The sequence below is a fragment of the Artemia franciscana genome, chromosome 4, assembly GCF_032884065.1.
Source record: "Artemia franciscana chromosome 4, ASM3288406v1, whole genome shotgun sequence".
In the NCBI taxonomy this organism is placed as follows: domain Eukaryota; kingdom Metazoa; phylum Arthropoda; class Branchiopoda; order Anostraca; family Artemiidae; genus Artemia; species Artemia franciscana.
In genome coordinates this window covers 8,782,208-8,807,878 of record NC_088866.1, presented here as the reverse complement: position 1 = coordinate 8,807,878, position 25,671 = coordinate 8,782,208, and the positions used below count along the sequence as shown (strand labels likewise).

General features: G+C 33.3%; 1 protein-coding gene across 2 annotated transcripts in view; it reads left to right on the top strand.

Moving 5' to 3' along the window:
• The first annotated feature begins 3,228 nt into the window (after nucleotides 1-3,228).
• The window catches only part of LOC136025950 (uncharacterized), a 30,911-nt gene continuing 8,468 nt past the window's right edge, over nucleotides 3,229-25,671 (top strand). For both annotated transcript variants that reach the window (XM_065702052.1, XM_065702051.1), the window contains exons 1-2: nucleotides 3,229-3,369; nucleotides 20,709-20,947. In XM_065702052.1, coding sequence (XP_065558124.1) covers nucleotides 3,334-3,369; nucleotides 20,709-20,947 — 275 coding nt within the window. In that variant the 5' untranslated portion in view covers nucleotides 3,229-3,333. The remainder of the gene's footprint in view (nucleotides 3,370-20,708; nucleotides 20,948-25,671) is intronic.

The window sequence follows — 25,671 nt, the reverse complement described above, 5'->3', positions numbered from 1 at the left end:
TTCCTTCCTTACGGTTTTGATAGTTTTTAATTTATGAAAGTAAGAAAGGTGAAAACATTTCAAACGTTTTTTATGGCACTTGGTATTCACCAAGTGACATATAGCAGTCGCCAATTCTGTCGGTCTGTCTGTCGGTCTGTCGGTCTGTCGGTCTGTCGGTCCCGGTTTTGCTACTTTAGGCACTTCCAGGTAAGCTAGGACGATGAAATTTGGCAAGCGTATCAGTGACCGGACCAGATTAAATTAGAAATAGTCGTTTTCCCGATTTGACCATCTGGGGGGGAGTGGGGGCCCGGTTAATTCGCAAAAAATAGAAAAAATGAAGTATTTTTAACTTATCAGCGGGTATTTGGATCTTAATGAAATTTGATGTTTGGAATGATATTGTGTCTTAGAGCTTTTATTTTAAATCCCGACCGGATCTGATGACATTGGGGGGAGTTGGAGGGGGAAAACCTAAAGTCCCGGTTTTGCTAGTTTAGGCACTTCCAGGTAAGCTAGGACGATGAAATTTGGCAAGCGTATCAGGGACCAGACCAGATTAAATTAGAAATAGTCGTTTTCCCGATTTGACCATCTGGGGGGGGGGAGTAGGGGCCGGTTAATTCGGAAAAATAGAAAAAATGAAGTATTTTTAACTTATGAGCGGGTGATTGGATCTTAATGAAATTTGATGTTTGGAATGATATTGTGTCTCAGAGCTCTTATTTTAAATCCCGACTGGGTCTGATGACATTGGGGGGAGTTGGAGGGGGGAAACCTAAAATCTTGGAAAATACTTAGAGTAGAGGGATCGGGATGAAACTTGATGGGAAAAATAAGCGCAAGTCCTAGATACATGATTGACATGATCGGAACTTATTTGCTCTCTTTGGGGTAGTTGGGGGGGGAGTAAGTCTTAAAAATTAGAAAAATGAGGTATTTTCAACTTACGAATGGGTGATCGGATCTCAATGAAATTTGATGTTTAGAAGGATATCGTGTCTTAGAGCTCTTATTTTAAATCCCGACCGGATCTGGTGATGTGGGCGGGGAGTTGGGAGGGGGAAACCTAAAACTTGGAAAACACTTAGAGTGGAGGGATCGGGATGAAACATGGTGGGAAAAATAAACACGAGTCCTAGATAGATGATTGACATAAACGGAACGGATCCGCTCTCTTTTGGGTAGTTGGGGGGGGGGGTTAATTCTGAAAAATTAGAAAAAATGAGGTATTTTTAACTTACGAACGGGTGATTGGATCTCCATGAAATTTGATTTTTAGAAGGATATCGTGGCTCAAAGCTCTTATTTTAAATCCTGACCGGATCTGGTGACATTGGGGGAAGTTTGGGGTGGGGAGACCCAAAATGATGGGAAACGCTTAGATTGGAGGGATTTGGATGAAACTTGGTTGGAAAAATAAGCAAAAGTCTTGCATACGTAATTTACATAATTGGAACGGATCCGCTCAATTGCGGGGAGGGGGGTAATTCTGAAAAATAAGAAAAATAACGTATTTTTAATTTACGAAGGAGTGATCGGATCTTCATGAAACTTCATATTTAGAAGGACCTCGTAACTCCGATATCTTATTTTAAATCTCAACCGGATCAAACGTAATTGGGGGGGGGGCAGTTGGGGGGACCAGAAATCTTAGAAAATACTTAAAGCGGTGAGATCAGGATGAAACTGGATGGGAAGAATAGAAACCTGTCTAAGATACGTGACTGACATAACTGGACCGGATCTGCTCTCTTTGGTGGAATTGGGAGGGGGGAGGTAATTTTGAAAATTGAGGTATTTGTAACTTACGAAAGGGTGACCAGATCTTAATGAAATTTGATATTTAGAAGGATCTTGTGCTATAAAGTTCTAATTTCAAATTCCGACCAGATCCTGTGACATTCGGGGGAGTTGGAAGGGCGGATCCGCTCTCTTTGGGGGAGTGGGGGCGAGGGTTAATTCTGAAAGATTATAAAAATGAGGTATTTCATTAGGTTCTTTAGGTTTTGACCTTCTCACAAGTACCAAATGAGCTCTTGGCTCTTGGCTCTTCCAACCTCGTACCATATGAGCTCTCGGCTCTTCCGACCTCGTCACAAGTGCCATATGAGCTCTTAGCTCTTGTTTTTTTCAGCAAGGCGCAAATTGCGTTCTGGTCTTGAAAAGGCACAGGGGTCATCAGCCTTACCCATGTTTTTTTTTGCTCGTTTTGATTTTGAATCGGCTATTTATTTTAATTTCTGTTCATTTTGAGTTTCTTTTATTTATTGATAGTGATTTACGATAGTTTTACGCTTGGGAGATTATTTTACTCTATTTTTGGTCATTCTTGGCTAAATGGAGCTCTTTACTTTTCTTTGAAAACTTGTCTTATGAAAAAACTAGTTTTAATAATGGCTAGTTGTATAGTTCAGTACTCTTACCTCTGCGGCCGAACATATAATGCGACCCGTGGAGGTGAAGTTTTTGTATTTTCGATTACTATAATTAAAATGCCCATCTTGCAATTTCAATTTGGTCGAATATGAGTCCATGTTTGGTCGTCCTTTGACGAGTTTTATCACTATAGAGGCGTTATGTTTCAGAATTTGCGACTGAGTGAGCAGTTTAATGGATATCCATTCTATGCTACGATGGCTGAGAAGAAAAAAAAAGAAGAAATAACATAAATGGTGCCACCTGGTGTAACCATCTCTCTGCAAATACGATAAAAGTGCGAGATTCAGAATTGTTACCCCTGATAAGATAAGATAAGATAAGATATATACTTGATAAGATATATATATATACATATATATATATATATATATATATATATATATATATATATATATATATATATATATATATATATATATATATATATCTGCTATATAAGATATATATACATCTTATAAGATATAAGATGAGAAATATACTTGGGGCTTGTCCTCTCCCCTCTCACCCCAAGAAAAAATTATAAAAAATTATAATAAAGTGTCGGAAGGTGAATACTGGCCCGTAATTTATCTTGTGGATATAGCAGATATTTCATAACCCTTCCAAAAGTTCTGCTCAAAATCCATACCTTTGGTGTTCACAGGGGGGCAGCTCCACCTTGATCAATCCACTGGATGATTATGAAAATACTTGTCTTCTTTCTACAGCTTTAGGTAAGCATCTAATTGACATAACTGATCTTTGCACTTGTAAAAAAAAAGAAAGAAGATTTGGACTTGAATTAATTATAGAGAAAAAAAGGCTTTGCGTAACCCTGGTAAGCTTTAACTGCATGTGACGTCACACGCATCCATTGGTTCTCACTTAAGCATTTGTTTCATAAAGTTTTTAGTTTCAATTTGGTTTATAATGAATCTACAGCTTTGTGATATGTGTTGCTTACTGGTAAGTACTTTTAAGGCATTATGTGCATTTAATATGTGTATGTATATACGTACCTTATGTATCTATACATACGCACGTGCATTATGTGAAGTCTAAAGAGAAGCTAAAAATTCGCTTGTCTAATTTATAACAGCGAAACCTAGAGTTTCTTTAATTTATGTAGAGATATTCCAACCCTGTCTTCTTGTGCCTATAATTCTTGTGACCCCCCTCCAATGATATCTAATAACTATGTGAGATTTTTTTGTTCAAAATAATAATAACTTTCAGAGATCATTTTTTGAGTCAAAATTATTATTTTTTTTGCTGCAAGAACGGGGTGGGCTCGGAAACTTGGGAATGGACCAAAAAACTTTTTGTTTTTAATCATATAGAAACTTACATTCACAAGTTTTTGCGGCTAAAACAATCTAATTTACAAACTAATGTTCGGGCCAAAAATGACAATGTTCGAAAAAATACCAGTTCTCTCCCCCGAAAAATGGTGAGAAAAAGGCCAAAAAATCCTTTTTCCTGGCCATTTCGTATTGGACAGATTGTTTAAAAGAACTTGGGTGGGAGCTAGTACCCTTTTTAGATTACCAAGTACCCTTTTTTTCTAGTACCCTTTTTAGATTACCAAGAGTGGAATCTTCAAGCTGAGTTGACACTCACCCCACAAAGGCGCATTGCTTCAGCACCCCTGTACGGCTTCAGAGCAAAACTAACGGCAATTTTGAGGAGTGTCTAGCTCTTTTTAAAATTTCTGCAATTTTTTTTTTCATAGTAACATTTTACTATTTAGACTAATGAAAAAAATAACCATTCCTAAATTAGCTACAAATGGTAAAGTTTTATTACTAGGCAAGCTTTTTTTAGAAAGATATTTTTAAATTTTTGGGTACTATGGACTGTGTTGAGCCCTTTCAGCTGTTTAATGGCGAAAACGTTATTTTCTCAAGAAGCATCATTGAATTATAAAAGACCATAAAAATGCATGAAGTGATGCATTCACTTTCATCCTAGTTAATTTATGGTGTCATCTGTAAATTTACCAAATATATTTTTCTTTAATGTAATATTTAATGAAGATATACGAAGCAGGCATATTCATGGGTTCTAAAGGATGGGGTCAGGATATTTTCAGCCCAATCAATAACCAAAACATCCGCATTTTTTAAAAATATATGAGCAATAATTCCCCTCCCCATCCAGATAAAATTCTACAATAAAAATATTGCTAAGAATTTAGAGCACAAAATTTTTGCATACCGTAAATTTTTACTTATCATTAAATAAAAAAAAGTTTTTTAAATGAAAGTAAGGAGCAACATTAAAACTTAAAATGAACAGAAATTACTCCGTATATGAAAGGGGCTTTTCCTCCTCAACGCCCCGCTCTTTACGCTAAAGTTTGACTCTTTCTCTTAACTCTATTTTTAAAACAGTAAGAAAATTTAGCATAAACAGCGGGGCGATAAGGAGGAAAAGCCCCTTTCATATACGGAGTAATTTCTGTTCATTTTAAGTTTTAAGGTTGCTCCTTACTTTCACTTAAGAAACGTGTTTTTTTTATATTTAATTTCTGGACGTTTTTGAGTTAATACATGTTTTGATCTTGGCTCTCCGCACATAAATAATTAAAACGAAATTTGCATATTAGTTAATTGTGATTAATCGGGAGACTTTGAGAAAAAAGGAGCGAGGGAGGAGGCCTAGTTGCCCTCCAATTTTTTGATTTTTTAAAAAAGCAACTACAATTTTTAATTTTTACAAACGTTTTCATCGGTAAAAAATATCCATAACTTACGAATTAATTTACGTAACGAACTTCTATATTCGTATGTTTTTATTGCGTGCATGAAGGGGTTCAACCCTCGTCGATACCTCGTTCTTTGCCCTAAAGAACCCTTTTTTTACCCTTTACCCTTTTTTTTAGTTTTCTAAAGCTTAAATTTTGTCCCAATTCCTTAAGAATGAGCTTTGAATCACAAAGGCCGTAGAATAAATAGATGAAATTACTAAAAATACTTTAGCGTAAAGAGTGAGGTATAACGAGGAGGTAAGCCCCTCATATGCGTAATAATTTTTGTTCGTTTTAAGTTTTAATGCTGTTCCTTACTTTCAGTAGAAAAAATTTTTTATACCTATTTTTTCATTTTTTTCAAATAATGCTAGAAAATCATGCGCCCCCTTCATTGAAATTCTCTTCCCCCATGACAAATTTCTCCATGGGAATATCCTCTCACATAACCCCCACCCCCCTCAAATCTCCCCCTAAACAAACAATACCCCTGAAAACGTCTGTACACTTTCCAGTAACCATTACTATATGTAAACACGGGTCAAAGTTTGTAACTTGCAGCCCCTCCCACGGGGACTGCGGGGGAGTAAGTCGTCCCAAAAGACATGGTTATTAGATTTTTCGACTATGGTGAATAAAATGGCTATCTCAGAATTTTGATCCAGTGACTTTTAGGAAAAATGAGCGTGGGAGAGGGCCTAGGTGCCCTCCAATTTTTTGGTCACTTAAAAAGGACACTAGAACTTTTAATTTCCGTTAGGATGAGCCCTCTCGCGACATTCTAGGACCACTCAGTCGATACGATCACCCCTGGGAAAAAATACAGACAAAAAAACAAACTATAAAAAATCAAATAAACAAATAAACACGCATCCGTGATGTGTAACAAGCAAAGAGCACTTTTACTATCTATTAAATGAAAAAAAGTTTTTAACTGCAAGTAAGAAGTGACATTAAAACTTAAAACAAACAGAAATTATTCCATATATGAAATGGATTGTCTCCTTCTCAACGCCTCAGTCTTTACGCTAAAGTCTGAATCTTTCTCACAACTCTACTTTTTAAAACAACAAAAAACATTAGGATAAAGAGGGACGCGTTGAGGAGGGGATAACCCCTTTCACATACGGAATAATTTATATTCATTTTGAGTTTTAATGTTGCTCCTTGCTTTCAGCTAAAAAACCTTTTTTTAATATCTAATTTCTGAACGTTTTTTAATTAATTCATGCTTTGATTTTGGCTCACCGCACAAAAATAATTAAACCGAAATTAGTATATTAATTTTTTTTTGGCTAAATGCCCTTCTCATAGTTTTGATCGGACGATTTTGATAAAAAAAAAAAGGTGATGGGGGAGGATGCCTAGTTGCCTTCCAATTTTCGGTTACTTAAAAAGGCAACTAGAATTTTTTTTACGAACGTTTTTATTAGTAATAAATTTACATTACTTATGAATTAACTTACATAACGAACTTCTATATTTGTATATTTTTATTACGTATATCAGAGGTCCGTGCCCTTGTCAATTCCTCACTCTTTACACTAAAGCTTCGAACTTTTTGCCGATTCTTTAACAATGACCCCTGAATCACAAAGACTGTAGAATAAATAGTTGGAATTACTAAAAATACTTTAGCGTAAAGAATAAGGTATTGTGGAGGAGAAAAAAACCCTTATATACGTAATAATTTCTGTTCGTTTTAGATTTTAATGCTACTCCTTACTTGCAGCTGAAAAAAACTTTTTTCATTTATTTTTTCATTTTTTTTAATAATGCTAGAAAATCCAAGGGCCCCTTCAAGGAAATTTTCTTCCCTCATGATAAATCTGTTCTCGGAAAGATCCTCCCATATAACCTCCTCACTCCGACCTTCCTTCCCCCTCCCCTCAATGCGAAAAAGTCCCCTTGAAAACATGTTTCCACTTCCCAATAACCATTACAGTATGTTAACAATGGTCAAACTTCGTAACTTGCAGCTCCTCCTCCCGAGAACGTGGGGGATTAAGTCGTCCCAAAAGACATAATTAATAGGTTTTTCTACTAAGCTGAATAAAATAGCTATCTTAAAATTTTGACCCGGTGACTTTGGGAAAAATGAGCGTTGAGGGGGTCTAGGTGCCATCCAATATTTTTGGTCACTTGAAAAGGTCAATAGGACTTTAGTTTCTGTTGTAATGAGCCCTATCGAGATATTCTAGATCAATAAGATCCTCCCCTGGGGAAAAAAACAAATAAACACGCATCCGTGACCTGTCTTCTGGCAAAAAAGACAAAATTCCACATTTTTATACATAGGAGCTTGAAACTTCTGCAGCAGGGTTCTCTGATACGTTGAATGTGATGATATGATTTTCTTTAAGATTCTATGGCTTTTAGGGGGTATTTCCGCCTATTTTCTAAAATAAGGCAAATTTTTCTCAGGCTCGAAAATTCCGCTAGGTGAGACTAAACTTGATGAAACTTATGTGTTTAAAATTTCATAAAAATACAATTCTCTTGATGTCATTATTGTTATCAAAATTCTGTTTTTTTTAGTTTTGGTTATTACTGATCTGGGTCGCTCCTGATACAGGTCGTTACCAGGAACTCTTTGATGATCAGCTATTATATAATGAAGTTTATAATAATTGAAAATTAAAACGGAAAAAATACCATCAATGAATAAATTAATACTAAAATAAAACGAAATTAAAACGAACAATTAAAAAAAAATAAAAATTGACAGGTGCCAGTTGCGCAATAAGAAAATAGTTATGGGGGGAGAGGGCTGACTGGGTGTTTCTTGGTCAACCAGCGCTATTTGAGTTCAAGTTTTGAGTAGGGACTTAGGAATGACGATAAAAACTGAGCAGATTAAATAGGATTTAAAATTAGAATGCTATGTTTTTCTTGAGCCTTTTTTCTTGCCTAATTCAAACAGAAATAAAAATTAAAACAAACAGGAAGTAAAATGAAAAATCAATGTAAACTTAAAACGAACAGAAATTACCACAAAATGGAGTATCTTCATCACCTGTTAAACAATCTGAAGGTCCGAGCGTCATCCATCTGCTATTACTCAAATTTAACGTAGTACTATGAAATCGTGTCTTCTATCATCAATATATCAACACATTGCCAAGTTTTAGCAAAATGTTGTGTGTTACTATCAAAAGCCTGTCTGATAGTATCAAACATCATATAAATACAATATAAGAATCTTGACTGATATAATTCGGAATATCAATGGTACTATCAAAACCATACGTGATAATATCAAAATCTCACTAGTTATTAACAAAATCTTGCATGGTATTATCAAAAATCTTAAATGACAATAACAATTTTTTTCAGCTACAATCAAAACGTGTATAGTATTACCAAAACCTAATATGATGCTATCAAAATAATTTTCACTATTAAAAAAATTTAATATAGTGCTATCAAAATCGTGTCTGTTATAATCAGAAGTATCGAAGTCTTGTCAAATATTATCAAAATTTGTACGATATGATCAAACATATTACACTGCAGCATTAATATCTTACATGATATTACCAAATCTTGCTAGTTATTACAAAATATTTTCTTGCATTATCCAAGTCTTGCCAGACATTATAAGTTTATCTCTCTGGTATTACCTAAGCCTTGCATGTTGTTAACAATATCATGCATGGTTTCATCAAAATCTTACCTGATATTAACAAAATATTTTCAGTTACAATCTAATATTATCAAAATCTAGCATTACGATATCAGTTTCGTGCCTGTTATCATCAAAATCAGAGTAAAAATTATCTTAATCTTGTGCAACGTTATCAAAATCTCGTCAATTATCAGGAAATATTGTCAGACACGATAAGAATTCTCCACCTCGCACTAACCAAAATATTTTCTGGTACTATGAAAACATGCCTGATATTATCAGAATCTAAAATGGTATTTTTCTTGAGCCTGTTTTTTTCTTGCCTAATACAAACAGAAATGAAGCTTAAAACAAACAGAAAGTAAAATAGAAAATCAATATAAACTTAAAACGAGCAGGAATTATCACAAACATGAGCATGGTCATCACCTGTTAAACTATATAGAGGCCAGAACGTGATTCATCTGCTATCCCCAAATTTCACATAGTATTATGAAATGCTATTATCAAGATTATCAAAACATTTCCAAGTATTAGCAAAATGTTGTGTGGTACTATCAAACGCTGTCTGATATTATCCAACATCATAAAAATACAATTTAAAAATCTTGACTGATATAATGAGAATTATCTATGGTACTATCAAAACCATACGTGATAATATCGAAATCTCACTAGTTATTAACAAAATCTTGAATGATATTATCAACAATCTTAAATGACAATAACAATTTTTTTTCAGGTACAATCAAAACGTGTCTACTATTACACATGTTTTTCTTGAGCTTTTTTTTCTTGCCTAATAAAAGCAGAAATAAAACTTAAAACAAACATAAAGTAAAACAATAAATCAATGTAAACTTAAAACGAACAGGAGTTACCACAGACAGGAGTATGGCTATTAAGATCGTGTCTGTTATTATCAAATTTAACAAGGAGCAGTCAAAACCATATCTGTTATAATGAAAATCTTGCCAAGTGCTTTCAAATCCCGTGTGATATTATCAAAATCATTTCTGAAGTTAAAAAACAACTTGCGCTACAATATCAAAATCCCACGTGGTCTAATGAAAGTTCTCTATGATATGCTCATCCTTTAAATAATAAAAAAAAACAAGTTTTTTTTAAATGAAAGTAAGGAGCAACATTAAAACTTAAAACAAACAGAAATTACTCCGTATATGAAAGGAGCTTTTTCTCCTCAACGCCCCGCTATTTATGCTAAAGTTTGACTCTTTCTCTTAACTGTACTGTTTAAAACAGTAAAAAACTTTAGCGTAAAGAGCGGAGCGTTGAGGAGGAAAAGCCCCTTTCATATACGGAGTAATTTCTGTTCGTTTTAAGTTTTAATGTCGCTCCTTACTTTCATTTAAAAAAACTTGTTTTTTTTTGTTTAATTTCTGGACATTTTTGAATTTATTCATGTTTTGATCTTGGCTCTCCGCACATAAATAATTAAACAAAATTTGCATATTAATTTTTTTGGCTGAATGGCTTTTTCATAGTTTTAATCGGAAGATTTTGAGAAAAAGGAGCGAGGGAGGAGGTCTAGTTGCCCTCCAATTTTTGATTACTTAAAAAGGCAACTATAACTTTTATTTTTTTAGGAACGTTTTCATAAGTAAAAAATATGCGTAACTTACGAATTAACTTACGTAGCTAACTTCTCTATTCGTATGTTTTTATTGCGTATATGAGGCGGCTCACCCCTCGTAGATACCTCGCTCTTTACACTAAAGCTTAAATTTTGTCTCAATTCCTTAAGAATGACCCCTGAATCACAAATGCCGTAGAATAAGTAGTTGTAATTACTAAAAATACTTTAGCGTAAAGAGCGAGGTATTACGAGGAGGTAAACCCCTCATATGCGTTATGATGTCTGTTCGTTTTCAGTTTTAATGCTGCTCCTCACTTTCAGTAGAAAAAAAAACTTTTCATATTTATTTTGTCACTGTTTTTTTAAATAATGCTAGAAAATCCTGCGCCCCCTCCATTGAAAGTCTCTTCTCCCATGAGAAGTTCCTCCATGGAAAGATCCTCCCACGTAACCCTTCCCCTCAACTCCCCCCCAAATCAAAAAAAACTGAAAACGTCTGTATACTTCCAGTAACCATTACTATATGTATACACAAGTCAAAGTTTGTAACTTGCAGCCCCTCCCACGGCGACTGCGGGGGAGTAAGTCGTCTCCAAAGACATAGTGATTAGGTTTTTCGACAATGGTGGATACAATGGCTATATGAAAATTATGATCCGGTGACTTTGGGGAAGAATGAGCGTAGGAGGGGGCCTAGGTGCCCTCCAATTTTTTGGTCACTTAGAAAGGGCACTAGAAATTTTTAATTTCCATTAGAATGAGCACTTTTGCAACATTCTAGGACCACTGAGTCGATACGATCACCCCTGGAAAAAAATAAACACGCATCCGTGATTTGTCACGGAAATCTTCTGGCAAAAAAAAATGCGAAATTCCACATTTTTGTAGATAGGAGCTTGAAATTTCTACAATAGGGTTCTCTGATAAGTTGAATCTGATGGTGGGATTATCGTTAAGATCGTATGATTTTTAGGGGGTTTTTCCCCCTGTTTTCTAAATGGGGCAAATTTTCTCAGGCTCCTAACTTTTGATGGGTAAAACTAATATTGATGAAAGTTATATATTTGAAATCAGAATTAAAATGCGATGCTTTTGATGCTCCTTACTACAGCTCATTACCACGAACTGTTTGATAATATTAAAATTTTACAAGTTATCAAAAAATCTTGCAGGGTGTTTGGAAAATCCTACCTGATCTTAACAAAAATATTTTCTGGTATAATCAAAACATGTCTAATATCGTCAAATCTGACATAATGTTATGTAAATGGCGTCTTCTATTACCGAATTTAATATAGCGCGATGAAAAAGTGTCTTTCATTATCAAAATTATTAAAATCTTGCCAGGTATCACCAAATCCTTGCCAAGTATTACCAAACTCTTGTATGATATTACCAAAAATTTTTCTGATATTATGAATCATGTCGCACGACAAAATCAAAACAGCGACTAATGTAATGAGAATCCTATTTCACAATATAGAAACTATACATCATATTATAAAAATAATGCAATCTATTAACAAAGTCTTGTATGGTATGATCACAATATCGCAAGATATTAACAAAATATTTTCAGCTACAGTCAAAAGTGTCTGTTATTACGAAAGCCCAATACAGTAATATCAAAAATCAAGTTGGCTATTAAGAAAACCTAGCACAGTACTATCAAAGTCGTGTCTACTATTATCAAGAATATAAAATTCTTGCCAAATAACACAAAAACCTTACATAATATTATCAAAGTCTGGAATTATATTACAATTTCATGTTAACAATTACAATTTCTTTTCTTGTATTTTCAAAGTCTCGTGAGGTATAGAGGGAAGCCTTTCCGGTATCACCCAAGTCTTGCAAGTTATCATCAAAATCTAGAATGGTGTTAATAAAATCATGTCTGGTAATATATAAATGTTATATAGTATTACCAAAATTTCATGTTATATTATCAAAATCTTGCCTGAAGTTATCAAATATCTTGCGCTACATTATCAAAATCTGAACATGGTAAAATGATAATCCTCTATGATACTACGCAAATTTTATCTATTATTATCAAAATCCCGTAAATTATTAACAAAATCTTGTATGGTATTATGGAAATTTTGCCTGATATTAAAAAAAATACTTTGCTTTTAATATCAAAAAATGTCTGATATCGTCAAATCTGAGACGATATTATTTAAATTGTGTCTGCTATTATCAAATTTAACAGAGTGTGAAATCAAATCGTGTTTGTCATCATAAAGATTATAAGAATTTTCTCAAGTATTACCAAACTCTTGCGTGATATTATCAGAATCTTGTCTGATATTGTGAGACCTCTCGCGCTGCATTATCGAAATTGCGTATGGTATATTGAGAATCCTCTATAACAAAATCAAAGTCATAAATGGTATTATTAAAATCAAGCAAGTTATTAACAAAATCTTGCATGGTATTAACATTTAATTTTGAAAGTTCATAACAAAATATTTTCTGCTACAATCAAAACATATCTGCTATTACCAAAATCTAATATGGCACGATCAAAATCATATTACCTATTAAAGAAACTTAACATAGTGATACAAAAATCGTGTCTGATATTATCAAGATTATCAAAATCTTGTAAGATATTATCAATACCTTACGTGACAATATCAAAGTTTTGCATGATATTATCAAATGCTATTCAATACTACAGATTCTTGTCTAATATTTTCAAAATCTAGTGAGATTTTATGAGAATCCTTTCTAGCATTACCTAAATATTCCAAGTTATTATCAAAATCTAGAACGGTACTAGCAAAATCGTGTCTAATACTATCAATTTAGAGATGATTTTGATAGCACTATATTCGATTAGGGTAATGGCACAAACATTTTTATTGTAGTGGGAAATCTTTTATTAATGTCAGGTAAGATTTTGATAATACGACACAAGATTTTATTAATAACTTGCAAAATTTTCATAATATCATTCTAGGTTTCTATAACACCATAGAGAATTAATATCATACCGGTTGATATTTTGATAATATACTGCAAGATGTTTGATAATAACAGACAGGACATTGATAGTATCACACAATATTTTGATAAGACTAGGCAAGATTTTGATAATCTTTTTAATAGCAGACGCGATTTTATAGTACTATGTCAAATTTTAGTAATCGAAGACATGATTTTGATGATACCATTTTAGACTTTTACAGTATTAGGCACGTTTTGCTAGTACCAGAAAATATTTTGTTAATGTCTGGTAAGATTTGGATATTACCTAGCAAGATTTTGCTAATAACTTTTATAATGCTGATAATACAAATAAGGTTTCGATAATGCAATAGAGGATTCTAGTTACATCAGCCGAGATTTAAAAAATGTGGTGTAAGCTTTTTCATAATATCGGAGAAGATTTTGATAATAAGATTTTGATTTTGATAAAATTAACAGACACGATTTTGCTATAGCCATTATAGATTTTAATATTAACTTGCAAAATTTAGGTAATACCAGAAAGAGCTCTCATAATATCTCTCATGACTCGGATAATGCAAGATAACATTTTTCAATATTTAACAGAATTTTCTAATATCATACAAGAATTTCATAATATCATGTAAGATTTTGATAATATTTGATAAGATCTTGATAATCTTGAAAATTTCAGACACGATTTTGATAGCACTTTGTCAAGTTTCATTAAAAGGTAACATGGTTTCGGCAGCAACATATTAGATTTCGATAATAGCAGAAAGATTCTAGATTTTTCATGAAAATATTTAGTTAATAACTTGTGAGATTAAATAATAATACCATGCATGGTTTTGTTAGTAACTATCATGATTTTCATAATACTATTCATGGTTTTGATATTTTCATAGAAGATTCTCATTATACCAGTCGATATTTTCACAATGTAGTGTAATATGTTTCGTAAAATCAGACAAGATATTGATAAATTCATACAAGAGCTTTGTAAAACTTGGTAAAGTTTTGATATTTTTATAATGTCAAACACAATTTAATAGCACAATGATGCATTTTATAATAGCGGACATGATTTAGATAATATCGTGTCAGATTTGACTATATCAGACACGTTTCGATAATACCAGAAAAGTATTCTTGTTAATTTCAGGAAAAATTTTCATAGTATCGTTCAAGATTTTGTTACTAACTTGCGATATTTTGATAATACTATGTAAAAATTTAATATTATCATAGAGGATTCAAATTATATCTTGTGAGATTTTATAATGTAGCGCAAAATTTTTCATAATTTCAGGCAATGTTTGATAAGGTAATGTTTGATAGTAATTTGATATTACCAGACACGATTTTGCTAGCACCATTCTATATTATGATGATACCTTGCAAGATTTAGGTAATACCAGAAAGGATTCTCAAAAATCAGACAAGACATCGAAAATGGAAGAAAAGATTTTGTATTATTTAACACGATGTGATAATATCATACAAAACTTTGACAATATCATATAAGTTTTTGATAATACTTGAAAAGATTTTGATAATCATCATAATAGCAGACACGATTTTGATATCACTGTGTTAAGTATTGTTAATAGGGTGACATGATTTTGATAGCACAATATTAGATCTTGGTAATAGCAGACACGTCTTGATTGTAACTGAAAATGTTTTGTTAATAACTTGCAATATGAAATGTTAATACAATGTAAGATATTGTTAATAAATTGCGTGCTTACGATAATACTGTGCATTGTTTTGAAACAGTCATAGAGGATTCCTATTATTCCGCTCGAGATTTTGATAATGTGGAGCGAGGTATTTCAAAATGTCACAAAAGATCTTTATAATATCTTACATGAGTTTTGTAATACTTGGCAAGATCCTGATAGTCCTGATAATGACAAACACAACTTGATCAGACTATCTTAAATTTAGTAAAGGCAGACACGATTTGGATAATGTCACGTCAGATTTGACGATATCCGCCAAGTTATGATATTACCAGAAAATACTTTTATCACTATCAGGTAAAATTTTCATAGCACCATACAAAATTTTGCTTATAACTTGCAGGATTTGGATAATAACACGTAAGGTTTTCATAATATTATAGAGGTTTCACATTATACCATATTGGGAGCTTGATAAGGTAGCTAATGGCATTTGGTAATATCAGGTAATATTTTGACAATACCATATAAGACTTTGTTAATTCCTTTAATATTTTGATAGTACCAAACACAATTTTGCTAACGCCATTCTAGATTTTGAAAATAACTTGCCTGATTTAGGTAGTGCCGGTGTATACTCATTACACTATGTTTGGAATTTGATAATGTTGCGCAAGATATTTGATAATTTCAGGCAATATTTTGATAAGATTACATAAAATTTTGGTAATGCTTCAAAATACTTTGATAGTACCTGACACAATTTTTCTAACACCATCTTAGATTTGGATAATAACTTGCAAGGTTTAGGTAAAGCCGGAAAGGATTCTCAAAATATCTCACAGGACTTTGAAAACGCAAAACAAGATTTTACAAAAATTAACACCATTAGGTAATATCATGTCAGACTTTGATAATATCATGTTAGGCATGGAAATTATTTGACAAAAATTTGTTTATCTTGATATTAGCAGACGTGCTTTTGATAGAACTATGTTAAGTTTTCTTAATAACAAACAGGATTTTTGATAGCACTATATTATATTTTGGTAATAACAGACATGTTTGATTATAGCTAAAAGTTGTTAATAGCTTGCAAGATTATCCTAATATCATAAAATATTTTGTTAATAACTTGCATGATTGGTAAGATTATGAAATCGTGATTATAACAGACTCGATTTTGATAGCACTATGCTAAATTTTTGTAATAGTGGGAAGGATTTTGATAGCACCATATTAAATTTTTTTAATACTAGACACGTTTTGATTGTAGCTGAAAATATTTTATTAAAGTCATTTAAGGTTTTTGATAATACCATGCAAAATTTTGTTAATGACTTGCAGGATTTTTTTATTAAAATAGATGGTTTTGATAGTACCGTTGAGAATTCTCATTATATCAGTCGAGATTTTTAGATTGTAGTGTAAGATGTTTAATAATATCACACGGGATTTTGATAGTACATACAACATTTTGGTAATACTTGGCAATATTTTATAATCTTGATAACAGCAGGGATGATTTGAAAGTACCATGTTAAATTTTAGCAACGGCAGATATGATTTTGATGACACAATTATAGATCTTGACAAGATCAGGCACGTTTTGATAAAACCAGGAAATATTTTTCTAATGTCAGGTACGGTTTTGGTAATGCCACGCAATATATGTTTAATTCTTGAATGATTCTAATTTTAGAAGGTGATATTTTGGTAATATAATAGAGGATTCCCATCATATGAGGTGAGATTTTGATAATATAATGCAAGATGTTGATAATATCAGACAGAACTTTTATATTACCACACAAGATTTGGAAAAATTTGGCTGAAATTTTTACCAATATCACTATCTATTGTCCTGTGGCACCCTTCCAAAAATATATTCATTTGACAGAATCATTTGATAATAACCTGTCGACCAATCCGCATCCCGCTTTTTTACATTAAATTTTCAAGGCTATTTTGATTGAAAACCATTTAAAAATGGCCGTAACAGCTTATTAAAAATAGAAGAATAAAATGTAAACGAATAAGAAGAATTTATTATCAAAGAGAATTTAAACAAACTCACTTATAGTGTTTCCAGTTCGTGGGACTAGCCCCAAATTCCTCATATTATTCCTCATCTGATCCATAATCAAAACTCATCATTCGATGAGCATTCATTGATCACAGTATCTTCACACCACCTGCTGTTCTATATCTATTGGCTGGTGGTAGTTTTGTTGTATCTGTGTCAGAGGCCTCCTAGAATAAAGATGTGAAAATTAAGTTAAAATAAAGATGATTTTTATTCTATAATCTAACAATTCAATAACTAGAAACCAAAGAATTCAATTATTGGATAAGGCATATAAGTTTAATGTTTGTCAAAAAACGTTTACTCAGGTGAATTTTTGTTTTTATATGTATAAGCAATAACATTTAAGACTTGAAAAAAAAGTTGCAAAATGTCTAAGCCCAAAACAAAATAAAAAATGGGTCTGAGGAATTTGGTTCCCTAGAGGAGAACCTTGGGGGCACTCATGAGTGCTGTCACGGACCCTATTATAACATTAGAAAGGGGGTACAGGCATGGGAGTTCTAAAGACTTATGCAAAGGATGGGCCTATTCAAATAGACTTAAGAAGACTTCCAATCAAGGTTTTAAAATATATTTTGAAAATCATACAAATCAACTTTAAAGAACATTTCAGTTTAAAAAATAACATGAGCTAAATCATAGCACTCTCCTAGCAAATAATATTTACCCCTGTTAGCTGTCAAATTAACATTCGCTGTTAGCTGCGAGATTAAAATTCAAGATTTTCACCCCTGATGGATCATTTTGATAAGAACTAATAACGCAGAGAGTTACCATTGAACATATTTTAGTTCCAAATTGCCTTTTGATGAATGAACTATGAAATAGTGGCCTTACTTTGTGTTTGTGTTTTTGTTTGTGTTTTAAGTTTGTGTTACAAAAATTGGATTTTTGTACATAATTCACATCTTCCTTAAATGAGAAATTATGGATAAGATTTATAAATCTATTAGATTATGAATTTCAGCAACTAATCGGAGTTTATAATACATTTTAATAATAGAAAAACAATGACGGCCGATTCTTCCCAGTAAACATTCTTTAAAAAATCGAAGGTACTCACATTGAAAGGCATATTTTTGAATTTGTTTACTCATTTTATATGAAATTCAAGACTGTTGATAATCTCCATTCTCGACTTTTATACAAAAAATATAGTGTTACTAGAACGTATGTTTCATCTTCTTATCATCCGCTCTCTTATCTAGTACCACCTGATTATGTATCTGTTGGACGTATTGAGGCTATAGCTATAGCAATGCAATAATATATGTATATATCGGACTTATTGAGGCTATACGGATGGAATAAATCATGTATCTGTCGGACGTATAGAGGCTATAGCAATGGAATATGCTAATGAGATGTGCTGTCTGTAGTATAGACAATCCTTAGAGCCTAAAGCGTAAGATCAGTACCCCAATATGCAATACAACTAACGTAGGAGCTTCTCTCCTCTTAGGATTAAGCAAATCGGACTTTTTTTTAAAAAAATAATAAAATTACCCCCCTCAGACTTTAAAAGTTCACTTTTTGCATCTCCATAATAAATCGAAAAATGAATTCTTGCCCCTCCTAACATTTTCATTAATTGGCTAATGTTCATTTTCATTTTCATTTCTAAACATTGGTAAAATAAAAAAAACAGTTTTTTCCAACTGAAAGTAAAGAGCAGCATTGAATCTTCAAACGAGCTGATACTATTCCGTGTATTAAAGGGGCTGCTCCCTCCTAAACGCCTCGGTCTTTACGCTAAAGTTTGGCTCTTTGACAGAACTCAACTTTTTACAGTAATAAGAAACTTTAGTGTAAAGATCGAAATGTTGAGGAGGGTGCAACCCATTTCATACACAGATAAATTTCTGTTTGTTTAAGGTTAATCGTCACTCTTTACTATCAGTTGAAAAAACTTTATTTTTAATTGATCGTTTTTGGAATAACGCTGGGAAATTCATGAGACACAAAATGGTGTACACAATTTTTGAAGGCCGCATGGCCCAAACTAATCCACCAAGAAGCAGATTATTATTCATTATGTTGATAATGCAAATGGGTTTTTTGTTCTTTAGTTTCCCAATTTCCTTTGTGCCTTTCTTTGCTTTTCTTCTGTTTAGTTTTTGATGGTGAAAACTAAACTTAATAATTCTTTTATATTTGGACTCAGCACAATAAACTATTTTTTTATGTATATATTGATGTCAAAGTTCCGTTTTTAGAGTTTCGGTTACTATTGAGCCGCATCACTCCATATTTGCAGTTCGTTACCACGAATTGTTTGATCAACTTTGTGATATTGCTTTGTTGATGGTATTATGAAAGATGAAAAACACAATACTCGAAATACAAAGGGTTTTAGGTAAGTGCAAGTGACACTTTGACCTTAAAAAGGTTTAGAGGATTGTAGCCCAAATTATTTTTTGGTGAAATTTCCTGTTTGTTTTAAGTTCAACTTGGTTATTAATTTAAATTTCTGTTCGTGTTAGGATTCTTTTATTTATCTAGAGCAGCATTTTCTATTTTATTTTGTCTGAAATGATTCATTTGATTTCTGTTCGTCTTTAAGCTTATACGAAATTTATATTCGTTTGCATTATTATACGTATACATTAATGTACATTATAGTCCAAGAATTTATATATGCTCATTTTAAATGCTAACATTACTCTTGCTTTCATTTGAATTAAAGTTGTTTTTGGAATTTTTTTTTTTTTAATTTAGAGATAGACAAGGCTAAGAAAAACACAAAGACTATGAGCCTAAAAGTCCTCCAGACTAAAGCTGTACATTAATCTAATATTTAAAATATTCAATTAAATTGCTATTAATTCAAGAAAATATAACATGCACATGTAATTTTATTGAGAAGAGCTAAGACTCAAGACATCACCATCTAGCTATGCAAGCAATCAGTTTTGCCCAGATTTTTCTCTTAACAAATTATAGTATACCCATATCTTTCCTAAATGTATCTATAGAAAGGGAGTGTAAATCCTAAATATTAATCTCTGATTGACCAAAGAATGGTTATTCGAAAAATGCATTGCATGTCTGTATATATGAGGTGAAAGGGACTCAGGAACTAGTCTAGAGAGACCGTCCATAGAACTCTATTATTTGTACAGAGTGTGACATATCCACCTTTCTACTAAATGTGTTTGTGAAGTATTTATTTTTAAATGGCTATTTACATAATTTCGAACCTTATCCTTCAGGATAGTGCACACCTTATCTGTTTTTCAACCATTTTATTTAAAAAAAAATTATTTTTTGTTGGTCTGATCGATGATCTTGGTAGATTTAAAATGGCTAGGCTCAGTATGAAGGTATTATGCTGATTTTGCTCATTACTATATAACCCTACTGTAGTACAAAAAGGATAACCCCTTAGTACTTTTAAACAACCAAGAAGCTTTGTTCTTTTCAAAGAAGACATGACGCATTTCTGACAAAAAGACATGTTCTTAGAGCCTTTAAATTTATGTGCTAATTACCCCCCCGCTCCATATTTCTTTGTGTCCAAATTTAGGAGGGACACTTCGAATTTGACAGTATAATAAAAAGACAACTTGCATTACTTATCCTTACTCCTTGCCTAGGTCCTATCAGTCGTCGGATTGTCACATGGTTATACACATCCGCCAGGTCACCATCAGGCTCCACAGAGACAGAGACCACAAGGACACACAAGGCAATCAAGCACCATAAGTAACAGCAAGCCAGATGTTACAACAGTCTTCGGAAGGTTCAAAAGAGGGAATGCGAATACTTCTGAGATCGAGTTTGACACTTATTCTCCGGCTACTATTCAAGTTGACAAACTTCCTTTTATCAAGATGTAAGCCTTCTTTTTAATGTCAAGCTACCCTTACCAACATAGCTGTATCCAGGGAGGGGGGCTTTGGGGTTCAACACCTTCCCTGGGTTTTTGTCTGACTCGTGAAAACGTAACAAAAATTCATTTAAGCAAATTTGGTAAGTTTATTCTCAAGTTTTCTTATTTACCCCCCCCCCCAAAAAGAAAAAAAATACTGGATGCGCCCTTGCCTATTGTAATTTTTTTTTTCGTTGGCTTTGTAGTTTTTTAAGTGGAATGCTCAGACAAAAAGTATACGATGCCCTAAAAATAAAATTTTGATCACTAAGAACAGGCGTTTTCCGCAGACAAATCAGATTTTTGAAACAATATTGAAAATATCAGCGCAACACAGTAGTTTATATGACTATATCTTTCGAATTATAAACTTTGGAAGTACAAAGCTTAAGAGCCCAACCCGTGACGGGGCAAAACCCAAAATCCAAATTCATTGTTGTTTTTTTTAGTGTAGTCTCGAATTCACAAACCAGATTATAAACTCCAGATCCCGATCGTCAGTGAAAGAGTATTTTTCTTCAAGTGGATTATGATCAAATTGGTAATTTTACAGATCAGAGAACGATTTTAAAATTAAGTTTTTCATTGGAAAGGGCATATGGTCTCGATTCAGGCACAACCACAGTGTAGAGGAGTTAAGATTTATTCCGTCAGTGGCGTCAACTTAAGAAAAATCTGGAAGAGGAGGGGCAAAATATATTTCTTAAACCTTTCCAGGGGATGAGGATCGGAACTATAACAAAAATTACCCTCAAAGGAGTTTTTCAAAATATAGGTGAGGGACAGTAATGATGTCATTTTGGAGCCTACAGGAACATCATTTGTATAGCTGCATTAGCACAAACCTTGTATAACCAGTTTACCTAGCAACTAGATCCTGTCACCTTCCCCATTAGCATATTACAAGAGATACATAATTTGCATATTTCCGTGAGAATATTACATATTCATGTCAGGACATGATTAACATATATTCAACCTTCACTAAGTACAAGGAATGACCATTTAAGTAAAGTGCTTTATTTGAATTCAAATGTTCTAGTAGAATCAGCTTGATCAGAGGAATGACCATTTGAATAAGCCGATTTATAAGCATTCAAATGGAATGGTAGAGTCAACGTAATCAGAGAAATGACCATTTAAGTAAACGGTTTTATTTGATTTCAAATTGGACTAATATAATTTACGATGAAGTATTGAACTTTACATGGCAACATATATTAACATAGGCATAACGGCTTGTATCATCAAATTCATGGGAAAGAACGATTATAATAACTCTTTTCTTAGGGGAACATATGGTCATCCATGTCCCACCTCCAAGGATCCCAAATGCCCCCTTCCAAAATCCCCCCCGGAAAAAAATGACGAAAAATATAATGAACAATAAAAACAGATTTAAAAATAAACAAAAATAACGAAAAAAAATAAAATATTTTTTTAATGACGAAAAATAAAAACAAATTAAAAAATTAAAAAACTGACAAAAAATAAAAACAAATTTAAAAATGTAAAGGGTCGTAATGCAACTTTGCACACTCGTCGACGATTCACACGAAGGAGAAGTCATACCTGTGTGGTGTATGTAAAAAATTTATCAATTGCCTGAGTCTATGGCAGTCAAAAGTTTTTTTTTATTGAACTTCTGATGCTCAGTTAGCAATTGAGACACTCAGAATTTGCCAACTAGCTAAGTTTGTTCTATACAGCACTGCTTTTTTATTATTCTTTGACACTCAGTCACCAATTAAAAGACTCAAAATTAATAAAGTAGCTAAGTTTGCTGCAGTCAAAAGTGCTTAGGTACCCAGCTAGCAACTGAGACACTTAGAATTTATCCATCAGTTCATAACTCCATCAGTTTGTTGTAGTCAAAAGTGCTGTTTTTAATTTTTGATGCTTAGTAAGCAACTAACACATTAGGAATTTACCTACCAGCTGAGTTTGTTCTCTGCAAAAGTGTTTTTTATTAATTTTTCTATACTCAGTCACCAATTAAATGACTTGGAATTTATCTATTAGCTGAGTTTGTTGTAGTCAAATGTGCTTTTATTAATTTTTTACCCTCAGCCAGCAACCAAAAACACTCCGAATCGATCAACTCCCTCAGTTTTTTGTTGTCAAAAGTGCTTTTATTAGACTTTTGATGCTCAGTAAGCAACTCAGACACTCGGAATTCGCCTACTAACTTAGTTTGTTGTATGCGAAAGTGCTTTTTATTATTTTTTTGATGCTGAGTAGCTGAGTAGCAAGTAGCTTAGTTTGTTTTAGTCAAAAGAGGTTTTAAGATTTTTTTTCATTCTTAATTTTGTCTTTGTTATTTTTGTTTGGGGAGGTTAAAATTTGGGGGGGAATTGGGGGCCTTTTGTAGGTGGATTACTCTAAGCTCCCTCTAAAAAAAAGTTTTGATATAAGCGCCCATCCTGCGAATATAATGATAAAAGCCGTTACACTATGCCTATGTTAATATATATATATTGCCAAGTAAAGTTCCATACTTTATCATAAATTCTAGTAGTCCAATTTGAAATAAAATAAAACAGTTTACTTAAATGGTCATTCCTCTGACTACGCTGATTCCACCATTCCATTTGAATTCATATAAACTGCTTTACTAAACTGGTCATTCCGCTTATTAAGCTGATTCCACTAGAACATTTGAATTGAAGTTTACCGCTTTACTTGACTGGTCATTCCTCTTATTCAGTGAAGGTTGAATATATTTTAATCATGTCCATTACAGGAATATGCAATGTTCTCATGGAAGGATGCAAATTTTGTATCTCTTGTAGTAAGCTAACGGGGAAGGCCCATGACTGAATCTAGTTGCTGGATAAAAAGGTTATGCAAATATTATGTTAATACGGTTGTGCAAATGAGGTTTGCATAGGCTCCACAATGTCATCACTACTGGGAATCAAAAATTCTAGGGGCTACATTCCACTCCTGTCCCCTCCCCTGATATACGCCACTGCTCCCCCTCTGCCTAAAGCCAAGAAATTTATGATTTTTACCTATGATGTCTAATTTTTTCTATGTCATTTTTTCCGTGCTTTCAAATTACCATTTTAATTCAAATCATCTTCAAACTATCATCCCCTGCCCTACCCCCCTCCTTCCCAAAAATCCTACTTTATTCTAAGAAATTGTTAAATATATTTTTACTACCCTCACTCCCATGAAAAGATTACATAGATGTTCATTTGAAAAAATACTGACATAGATGTTCATTTGAGTGATTTTGCAATAATCGGCATGCTTGGTGCCTGTCCTCATTTTCTTCGACCAATAATTTCATGACTATTGCCTATTAAAAACAAGCTTTTTCGGAACATTTCATCTTTTCTTTACACAATAAATTCAAAAATACTAAAAATGGCTTATGAAAGAACCGAAATTTCAGTGGTTAGCCCTAACAAGTTATAGGTAGAATCCATATGAATTTCTGGCTGTATTTCAATGTCGAAGCAAGTGAACGACGGGAAATATATACTTCTTTACGGGAGTCTTCCTGAACCTGCATGGGGACGCTACGTAACTACTACTACTACTAACAATTCACCGCAGTATCAAGCCACCTGAGGCCAACAGAGCTACGCACGCTCTTACTCCATCCTAATCTACTCAAACTCCCCCTTTTTCACACCCTCTCACGAAGTTCCAATTTCCCTTAAATCATTCTCTATGACATCCACCAACCCCAACCGGGGACGACCTGCTTTCCGTTTAGCCCTAGACGGTTGACAAAAAGAACAATCTTCGGCAATCTGTCATTCTTCATCCGCAGAACATTCCCTAGCCATCTCAACCTTTCTCTCATTAAAGCTTTATGAAGCGGAATTGAACCGCACTTTTCGCACAGCCTATTGGTTGAAATAGAATCAGTCAGCCGGGTACCAAGATCAATCCATAGGCAATTTATCTGGAAAACTTCAAGCAAATCTTCATCCGTTTTTCGGAACGCCCATGCTTCAGAACCATATTTGCCTACTGTTATCACTATAGCTTCAAATATTCTAATCTTGGTTTGCAGATTTATCTTTCTATTCTTCCAAACTTTTTTCAACTCTGAAAAATACCCTGAGCTTTGGCCATTCTACTTCTAACATCTTCACTGCTCCCATCGCCTTTACTAATAATACTACCAAGATAAGTGAAGCTGTCCGCCTGATCAATCTTTTCGTTACCCACCGTCGCCTTTCATCTTCATTTATTCCTGCTTTAGCGACTTAGTCTTGTCAACAATAATTTTCCAACCTTTTCTAGCGCCCGAAACTCGTAAAATCTCTAAAAGTTCATTCATTTTGCTTACACTTTCATCTAGGATGCTTAAATCATCATCACAATCTAAGTTCAGAAAAGTTTTTCCTCTCCATTTGATTCCGTGTTCTCCCGATGGCTTTCCTGTGCTCCTTAAGACTAAGCCCATCAAAATGATCCGCATAAAGGGTGATAGAACACAACTCTTCTTAACTTCTGATTTAATACAAAACCAGCTGCTAACCTTATTTCCTACCTTAACCGCAACAGTGTTATTCTCGTACATAGCACTAATCACTTTGAACTATATTTGTCTGGTGTACCATACAAGAATACAGCCTTCGCTAAAGCTCTTCTATCAACATAATCGAAAGCCTGCTCATCAAACAGTTCGTGGTAACGAACTGTAGTAAGGAGCGACCCAGTTC